This window comes from Medicago truncatula, chromosome 2, assembly GCF_003473485.1.
Source record: "Medicago truncatula cultivar Jemalong A17 chromosome 2, MtrunA17r5.0-ANR, whole genome shotgun sequence".
NCBI lineage: Eukaryota > Viridiplantae > Streptophyta > Magnoliopsida > Fabales > Fabaceae > Medicago > Medicago truncatula.
In genome coordinates, this window is record NC_053043.1 from 17,675,398 (window position 1) to 17,685,747 (window position 10,350).

At 33.4% G+C, this 10,350-nt stretch overlaps 1 protein-coding gene and 1 pseudogene across 1 annotated transcript; both read left to right on the forward strand.

The window, feature by feature from the left end:
* The first annotated feature begins 1,868 nt into the window (after positions 1-1,868).
* On the forward strand, positions 1,869-6,304 carry LOC11438151 (TMV resistance protein N). Its single transcript, XM_024776979.2, has 4 exons — positions 1,869-2,383; positions 3,501-4,608; positions 4,798-5,070; positions 5,162-6,304. The coding sequence occupies exons 1-4, from the start codon at positions 1,902-1,904 to the stop codon at positions 6,302-6,304; spliced, it is 3,006 nt and encodes a 1,001-aa protein (XP_024632747.1). The 5' UTR covers positions 1,869-1,901.
* A 1,064-nt stretch (positions 6,305-7,368) lies between these two features.
* Positions 7,369-9,727, forward strand: LOC112419163 (heat shock 70 kDa protein 4-like; annotated as a pseudogene).
* The last annotated feature ends 623 nt before the right edge of the window (positions 9,728-10,350 follow it).

Below are 10,350 nucleotides of genomic sequence, written 5' to 3' on the forward strand. Positions count from 1 at the left end.
CACCATTTTTAGCAGGGTGAGTTGAGATTTTGAACCCGTCACAAGCAGGTGCCCGCTCCGCCTAACCCGCTAAAAAGCAGGGCGGCGACGGGCGGGGGTGGGTTGCCTCGATGTCTTAACCCAATCAGTGTGTGCCACATATCTAATTACATGCCACATCAGGAATCAAATGTGTTTAAGATCAAAACTCAAATGATTAATAATTGCAGAGAAGACCTGACAAAAAAAAAATTGCAGGGAAGAAATGAGAGGATTAATAAGTACAGAGACTAAAATTCAATTGAGCCTTATTTGCAAGGACGATAGACATATTTAAACTTTTTTTTTTTAAGAAGAAAATCGGAAAAATATTGATATCATCAATTAAAAATTAAAATTAACCTTAACAAACAATTTGCTAACAAAAAAACATAAACAATTCTTATTTCTTTTCAAAACTACATTTCAACGAGTAAAAGAAAATGGTTTAATCGTAAAAAAATGGATAGTATTATGTTGTTGTTGTTATTATTATTACTAGTGGAAACATGTGTGAATACTTTATTATATTTGTTTAAATAATTTTGATTATAATTTAAAAAAATTAAATATTGATAGAAATTATCCGATTTATCTTCAAATTATTGTCTAAATATATAACGAAATTATTTATCAACTCAGCATATTTTGGTTTGTCTGTATTAAAAATAATAATAAAATAATGATATTTTTCTTATTGATTATATTTCTAGTGGCATATACTTCTAGTTTGTTATATTTTTTTTAAGAATAAAGAAAAAAAAATTGGACATATATTCATATTATGTAATTTATGTTTGTTACACGATATATTTTGTGTGGCAACAAAAAAAAAAGTGTTTATTACATTTTTCTTTTAATATTTGAATTCACCTTTCATTTATTATCTTTATAAAATGATTAAGGAAAAAAAAATCAAACATATACAATTTATTACATTTTGTTTTAATATTTGAATTTACTCTTGTCTATTTGTTACAAATGTTATTTGTATTGACGTTGAAGGTAATATTGGAAGGAGAAAAAATCAGACCAAAAGAGGCAAAAGATACTATTTTCTTTATATATAGTATATATTATTATTATTATTATTATTATTATTAGAAGGAGAATGATAACCAGTGTCTAAGGGCGGGCAATGGTTAGGGTACTGATTAAGCATCTAAAATAAGTAAGTTTTCATTGAAAAGTTGTGCAATAATTTCTTTATCAAAAGTAACATTTTATATTTCAAAAACAAAGTTTTTATTTATAGATTCCTTAACCATTATCCCGAGGGCCAGACCTTTATTATAAATGCCACTTTATTTATCCGTTGTCTTCTCAAAGAAAACACCATCTCAATGTGTCAAAAATAAGGAAAAAGATACATAGACCACTCTTTCTATACACCCCTTTGCACCACTAATAATGTGGTATGGGCATTTTAGTAATTTCACACATTTTATAATTTCATTCATCCCAGGACCTTGCTTGCTTTCTCTCTCTCCTCAAACGTACTTAGTAAAGTTGACTTATATTCATTTCTTTAGTTGTGAAATTTTCCTAACAATCAAACAGGGTCCTTGAAAACACATATAGTATGCCTATCACCACTCCAAAAATAAGGAGACAACCTGTGTGCAATTACTGTCACTACCCATAGAGAAGGAGAGAAATATTGGAGGAGAGGATCTATATCCCAATGCCTCACTCCCTTGTGCTGCACCTTCCCTTAACCTTCTCAGCTTTTTCTACCTTCACACCTTTAACACTACGTTCTGTTCATTCAGCTATCAACTTAATTTCTTCTATATATATACAAACAAACAAACACAATATTAAGAAACAAACACTCAGACTTATAGATAAATCAGTTTACTCAATTCTTACATCATATTATCATGACACAAGCTTCATTGTCTGTCTCTTCTAGCTTCACCTATGATGTTTTCATCAGTTTTAGAGGAATAGATACCCGCAACACTTTCACTGGTAACCTCTACAATTCTCTTGATCAAAAGGGTATTCACACTTTCCTTGATGAAGAAGAAATTCAAAAAGGAGAACAAATAACACGAGCACTTTTTCAAGCAATTCAACAATCTAGGATTTTCATTGTTGTTTTCTCTAACAACTATGCTTCCTCAACTTTTTGTTTGAATGAACTTGCCGTGATCCTTGAGTGTTCCAACACACATGGACGCTTGCTTTTGCCCGTTTTTTATGATGTCGAACCATCACAAGTTCGCCACCAAAGTGGTGCTTATGGTGATGCTTTGAAAAAACATGAGGAGAGGTTTAGTGATGATAAGGATAAGGTGCAAAAATGGAGGGATGCTTTATGTCAAGCTGCTAATGTTTCTGGCTGGCATTTCCAACATGGGTACAGTATTTTATAATCTCATACCATACTTATGCATTTATTTTAAGGTTAAATAAGTTTTTCATCCCTATAAATATAATAGATTTTGATTTTAGTCCTTATGAAAGTCGAACATAATAAACTGACATAACATGAACATATTATGAACTTAAAAGACTCGTAATTCATATTAACATGAATTGACCATTAGGGACCAAAAACAAATAAAAAAATTTGTGAGTACAAAAACATTCAGTTTAATTTTTTAAGGACTAAAATCAAAATTCGCTATATTTTTAGGGACGAAAAACTTATTTAACCATTTATTTTAATTACCCTTCTTTTGCTTGTTTAATAGTTTTTATATAGATGATTTTAGAATGCAAAAGAAATCTCAGATGCAAATTCTATATGAAGGGAACATATAGCAAGTAAATAAGCATGATTATTAGTACTTTATGTGCACAAATTAATTAGCCTCGTAATGTGTCAAGTTCTTCATAAGTTCATTTTTTTTTAATCAGCAAATATTATTAAACTAAGTTAGCATAAGAAGCGCTAAACTCGCAAAGGAGGAAAAAGAGTACACAAGTGCCAAATAACAACAGCGCGTAACCACCCATCCGTGTCTCACTAAAAAACCTCCTAGAAAAACAAAATCTGTTAAAAAAGGAAAAGCAACAGACCCACAGGCAAGGAACCAAAGACCCACGGCCTCCTAAACCAAAAACTCCTTAGACAGCCACGGCAATATGCAACAAAACACCAAGACCTCTTAAACAAAAAAACCTACAACGCCAAGAGAAACGCCACTCCCTCTCTGAACCATTCCACACGTACTTAACAAATTGATTTCTAAGTAATGCTTGGTAAGGGACTAATTTGACTGATATTTGAGACTTTTAAGAACCAAATTGATACTTTTTTATTTCTTTGGACCCAAATAGGTCTTAGTGTTTTTTCTCAATGACCAGTTTATACTTTTACTTAAAAGAATGATGAACTTGTGAATTGTGAAACCGGAAAAACAGATTTGTGATAAGTTGACACACTATGTGACTAACCAAAGTAACGGAAGTTGCAAATTCTAAAGACATAATTGTATTTTACCTGTAATGCATACTTCTGTGATGTGTAGGTCACAATCAGAATACAAATTTATTGGAAATATCGTTGAGGAAGTCACTAAGAAGATCAATCGCACTCCTTTACATGTTGCTGATAACCCAGTTGGGCTAGATTATCCAGTGTTAGATGTGGCATCTCTTCTAGGGATCGGATCTGATGAGGGAGCCAACATGGTTGGCATTTATGGAACCGGCGGTGTAGGAAAATCAACATTGGCTCGTGCTGTGTATAATAACCAACTTTCTGATCAATTTGATGGTGTGTGTTTTCTTGCTGATATAAGAGAAAGTACAATTAAACATGGTCTTGTGCAACTCCAAGAAACACTACTTTCTGAAATACTTTGTGAGAAGGATATTAGAGTGGGTAATGTTAACAGAGGAATTTCAATCATAAAGAGGAGGCTCCAAAGCAAAAAGGTACTTTTGGTTCTTGATGATATTGACAAAGCGAAGCAGATACAAGTACTTGCAGGTGGACATGATTGGTTTGGCTCCGGCAGCAAGATCATAATCACTACAAGAGACAAACATTTGTTGGCTATTAATGGGATTCTAAGTTTATATGAGGTTAAACAGTTAAATAATAAAAAATCTCTTGAGTTGTTTAACTGGTATGCCTTTAAAAACAACAATGTTGATCCATGTTATGGCGATATCTCAAAACGTGCAGTTTCTTATGCTGGTGGCCTTCCGTTGGCTTTGGAGGTCATAGGTTCTCATTTGTGTGGAAGAAGTTTGTGTGCATGGAAAGATGCATTAGATAAATATGAAGAAATTCCTCATGAAGATATTCATGAAACTCTTAAAGTTAGCTATAATGATTTGGATGAAAAAGACAAGGGTATTTTTCTTGACATCGCTTGTTTCTTCAACTCTTATGAAATGAGCTATGTCAAAGAAATGCTATACCTACATGGTTTTAAAGCAGAAAATGGAATTGAAGTGCTAACTGACAAATCCCTCATGAAAATTGATGATGGCGGTTGTGTGAGAATGCATGACTTAGTTCAAGACATGGGCAGAGAAATTGTGAGGCAGGAATCAACTTTGGAGCCTGGCAAACGCAGTAGATTATGGTTTCATGACGACATAATTCATGTTTTGGAAGAAAATACGGTACGTGCCAACCTCAGCATATATGTTGTTCTTTTGAATGATAACTAATAAATTTTTATATTCTTATTTATCCATTCTCAATTACAAATGCTTAATGAAACTTATTTTAATAAGAAAAGGATATTATTATCTAGATGATGATATTCCTAAACTTGACATTCTGATTAAATAATGATTTGGAATTGAAAGGGCACTGATACAATTGAGGTCATAATCATCAACTTGTGCAATGACAAAGAAGTGCGTTGGAGTGGAAAAGCATTCAAGAAGATGAAAAACCTAAAAATTCTTATAATTAGAAGTGCACGATTTTCTAAAGATCCTCAAAAACTACCAAATAGTTTGAGAGTTTTAGACTGGAGTGGATATCCATCACAATCTTTGCCAAGTGATTTCAATCCTAAGAATCTTATGATACTTAGCCTACATGAAAGTTGCCTTATATCGTTCAAACCGATCAAGGTATGTATTTTTTTAACACGTTCAATTGGTCATAAAATATAATGTGTTTTCAGTAAAAATCTCATAATTTCATTATTTTTATGTTTTGTAGGCGTTTGAGTCCTTGAGCTTTCTGGATTTTGATGGATGCAAGTTATTGACTGAGCTACCTAGCTTATCTGGACTAGTAAATTTGTGGGCACTGTGTCTTGACGATTGCACTAATTTAATCACGATTCATAACTCGGTTGGTTTTCTCAATAAACTTGTGTTATTGAGTACTCAAAGATGCACCCAGCTAGAACTTTTGGTGCCCACCATCAATCTGCCATCTCTAGAGACTCTTGATATGAGGGGTTGCTCGCGTCTCAAGAGCTTCCCTGAAGTATTGGGCGTAATGAAGAATATAAGAGATGTTTATTTAGACCAGACTTCCATAGATAAATTGCCATTTTCAATTCAAAAGCTCGTTGGCCTCCGACGATTGTTCTTGAGGGAATGCTTGAGCCTAACTCAGCTACCGGATAGTATTCGTACATTGCCTAAACTTGAGATAACAATGGCTTATGGTTGTAGAGGATTTCAATTGTTTGAGGATAAAGAAAAAGTGGGTTCAAAAATGTTTCCAAATGCCATGCTTGTTTATAAAGAAGGAAGTCCGGAATTGCTTGATATGTCCTCTCTTAACATCTGCCCTGATAATGCCATAGAAGTATTTAGTACTTCAACTCTTGGTATTAATGTTGATTTCATGAGCAAAGGGATTCTTGAAGGGAGAGGAAATTGGTATCAACATGAAAGCGACAAATCATCCTTACGTTTTTGGTTTCAAAATAAATTCCCCAGGATAACTCTGTGTTGTGCTGTAGAACCTCCTGTGTGTAAAGACAATATGTTGTTGGATTTCAAGTTAAGTGTTCTCATCAATGGCACTGAGCAATTCACTTCTTCATGCAACTACATATTTTCTGCTGAAAAAATAATTCTTCTGTGTGACTTAGTGTGCAAAGTGGAAAGATCATATTTAGAGCATGAATGGAATCAAGTAGATATTTTATATGAGTTTAAATATCCTATGACAAGGACAGCATCAAGAAATCCAAGTTGGTCCTTCATTTATGCCTATGAAGATAACAAAGTGGGTGTCAAATTTCTGTCCCAGTTTGTGGAAGGGGAAGAGACGTGCAGAAGATTCACAACATATATTTGGTTTTCTCGCGTCGCAAGGTTTGTTTGTGAACTGAGAAATGGTTAATTAAATAAATGATTCTTATAAAATATTAAGAATTTTGTATAATTTATACAAAAAAAATTACCATTTTTAATCTTGTAAAATTTTCCGTTTGAATTTTGGGTCCCTAAAAATGATATAGGAAAATGTTACGGAGGTTAAAAAGTACAATTTTGGTTGTAGGATCTAAAAAAGAATTTATGAATATTTATAATTTTATATAGATCATTTACTTTTGTTTTTTGAAGACATAAAAATGAAATATATTAACAACGGTAGATCATTTACATAGATTATTTTGTATAGATCATTTATTTAATTAATCCATTGAACAATAACTGCATTTTGACATGCTTTAATTTATTTATTTTACTTTTTTTGAAAACATTGTAGAAGAAGTATTGAAATCTACAAGAGTGTCCAAGATGCATGCTTGCTAACGTAGACCATCATATTTTTTATTGGTCTAAGTTAACAAACTATATATATATATATATGTGTGTGTGGAATTATCTTAGAGTGACTCCAATATACAATTTTATATTTTTTTTAGGGATAAAATTTTATACTTAATACTTAAACAAAATATTTCATTTGTTTCAAAATGAGTGTAACTGTAGTAAAAATAATTTATTTTAAAATGAATGTCTCTTTCCAACGCAATGTTAACTTTTGCTTTCTAATTATATAATGCACACTACAATCAAAACATTAATTTTATTTTATAGAAAACATATCAATAGTTAATAAGGATAATTTGATAAAATAATAATTCTCTTTTTTCTAATCATCGTACTAAAAACTTTAAGACATTCCTTTTAAAACCGAGGCATTATCATGATATGCATGTAGTTTTTTTTTTAATAAAGGTAGAACTCCGTGTCTTTTTTATAGGAATGGTTTAAAAAAAGTCTTGTCCTATAATACAAAAAAGTTAACATTGCCTTGTACAATTACAAGTAGTTTGTTACACTTTTTCTTAAAATATGTAGTCTGTTATACTACCTAATATACAATAATAGTAAGTAATATTACATAACATATTATATTTCTCTTCCTTTCAGATCTGTCATTCCTTTTCCCGGCAAACTAGAAATAAAAACGTTTAAATCAATGTTCGAAAAGTTAGAGGGACCAACGATTGGGATCGATCTCGGAACTACATACTCATGCGTCGGTGTATGGCAACATGACCATGTTGAAATCATCGCCAACGACCAATGTAGCAGAACCACACCGTCATACGTTGCCTTTACCGACTCTGAGAGTCTCATCGGTGATGCCGCTAAGAATCAAGTCGCCAGGAACCCTATCAACACCATCTTCGATGCTAAGAGGTTGATTGGTCGTAGATTCAGCGATGCCTCCGTTCAGAGTGATATGAAGTTGTGGCCTTTTAAGATAATTTCTGGCCTGGATGAAAAGCCAATGATTGTTGTTAACTACAATGGTGAAGATAAGCAATTTGCCGCAGAAGAGATCTCTGCCATGGTACTCATGAAGATTCGAGAGGTTGCTGAGGCCTACCTTGGCTCTGCCATTAAGGATGCTGTTGTTACTTTCCCTGCTTACTTTAATAATTATCAGATACAAGCCACTGTGGTTGCCTGTGTTTTTGCTGGTATTAATGTCAGGGGAATTATCAAGGAGCCCATTGCTGCAGCCATTGCTTATGATCTTGACACGAAGGCAACCAGTGTTGGAGAGAAGAATGTCTTGATCTTTGACCTTGGCGGTGGTACTTTTGACGTCTCTATGATAAAGAAATGTGAAGGATGTGGCTTCATTAAGGTTAAAGCTATATCCGGAGACACCCATCTTGGAGGTGAGGATTTTAATAACAGAATGGTGAATCACTTTGTTCAAGTGTTCAAGAGAAAGAACAAGAAGGACATTAGTGGCAACCCAAGAGCTCTTATGAGGTTGAGGACTGCTTGTGAGAAGGCCAAGAGAACTCTATCATTTACTCTCCAAACCACCATTGAAATTGATTGTCTATTCGAGGGAATTGATTTCTGCTCCTCCATTACTCGTGCAAGATTTGAGGAGCTCAACATGGATCTCTTTAGGAAATGTATGGAGCAAGTTGAGATATGTTTGAGAGATGCTAGGATGGACAAAAAAAGTGTCCATGATATTGTCCTTGTAGGCGGTTCTACAAGAATTCCAAAGGTTCAACAACTATTGCAGGATTTCTTTGACGGAAAGGAGCTATGCAATAGCATTAATCCCGATGAGGCTGTTGCATATGGTGCTGCAGTTTGTGCTGCACAATTTAATGGTGAGTACAATTAGAAGGTTCATGATCTTGGTTTCGAGACTGTTGGTGGTGTGATGACTGTTCTAAGTCTTTGAAGGAGAGGGAACAAGAATTAAAGATAACAATTTGTTGGGAAAATTTCAACTTTCCGGCATCCCTCCTGCTCCTAGAGGTGTTCCACAGATCAGTGTATGCTTTGACATTGATGCTAATGGTATATTGGATGTCTTTGCTGAAGACAAAACTACTTGCCAGTTGATCAAAATTGTTGGAGATTGATATTTTTCTGTTTTGTTAATTACTTGTGTGCTGCTGTTTTTCTGTCATAATTAGCTTGTTGCTTGTTTAAGTTAATGTCATAATTAGATTGTTGCTTATTAAGTATGTAAAATAGTCCTTAGGTAATGATGTCTAATATTCTTAGGTAATGATGACTAGTGTTTAGAGTAGATTTAGTGCATATTTTATGTTCAATCTTACAAGCAAGCTTATGGCTTGGCTCTATATATTTGTTATGTATGCTTCAGCTAAATGTATCAAAGTATCTTAGTTTTTTTTACTTTGTTCACAAAACATTGTTGTCTTCTCTAATTTTCTGGTTTTACTTCTTTCTTCTCCACCATTTTCACCTTTAGGTCCTTTTTTCTACAAAAATTACCATCACCAATGACAAGGGTAGACTTTCAAAGGAAAACATTGAGAAGATGGTTCGAGAGGCAGAGAAGTACAAGTCGGAAGATGAAGAGCATAAGTAGGTTAAGGACAAGAATGCATTGGAAAACTATACAACATGAGGAACACCATTAATGATGAAAAGATTGCATGAAAGCTTGATTCCAAAGACAAGAAGATTGAGGACACCATTGAGGCTGCTATCCAGTGGCTAGACCCAACCAGCTTGAATAGGCAGATGAGTTTGAGGATAAGATGAAGGAACCGCGAGGTGTCGGCAACCCTATCATTGCCAAGATGTACCAAGGTGGTGCAGGTCTTGACATGGATGCCGCTCCAGGTGATGATGATGCTCCTTCTGGTGCAGGTGGTGCTGGCTCTAAGATTGAGGAAGTGGACTAAATGTAGTTACTTTCTTCTGATATGTAGTTTATATTTTCTTGCTATAATTTTGTTTTGATGTATTAATCTCACTGGACTTAACATCCAGGTTTTGGCTGGATTGCGATTTTTTTGGTATTTGATTATCTTCGTACTATTAAGTATTAAGTGTTATCTTTTGTTTTAAGTATTTAAAAAAAAATAAAAAATATAAGTATTAATCAAAATACAAAATATTATGTTAATAATAACCAAAAAAAAAAAAAATAATACCAAGACATGCCCGCACATTATATAGATTGTATCAATTTTATGTAATACTAAGTTTGTTAATTAATCATAAGTCATTGATATTTATTGTAATATGCACTTGTTTTTTATATTTTAGATGTTTTTTATTTAGCTAAATAATATGATGCGTAATATTTTATATGTTTATTTAAGAGATTCCAGATCATATTTTAATTATGTTATGATATTTTTTTTAGTTATTTATTATCTTTTTGTTGTTAAATTAAAGTGTGGGTAATAGGTGTGGGCACAGACGCTTAGATGTCATAAGATATGGGGATGATCATCAAACTTGTCCACCAAAATATGAGCTTAGATATGAGGTTTTTTATAAACTAGAGGATAAGTATGGGGTTGGACACTGTATTACCCTACATAAGGGTACCCATGGCCATCCCTACATATGGCACCTGTTGACGAATGACGGATCTCTTCAAGTCTTGGTGTGGCTACAGCTACAGCTACA

Excerpts from the sequence above, each read along its gene's own strand:
- LOC11438151 (XM_024776979.2), top strand. The coding sequence starts at position 1,902 with ATGACACAAGCTTCATTGTCTGTCTCTTCTAGCTTCACCTATGATGTT. Across the intron at positions 4,609-4,797 it reads ATGTTTTGGAAGAAAATACG|GGCACTGATACAATTGAGGT; the intron begins GTACGTGCCAAC and ends TGGAATTGAAAG. Across the intron at positions 5,071-5,161 it reads TATCGTTCAAACCGATCAAG|GCGTTTGAGTCCTTGAGCTT; the intron begins GTATGTATTTTT and ends TATGTTTTGTAG.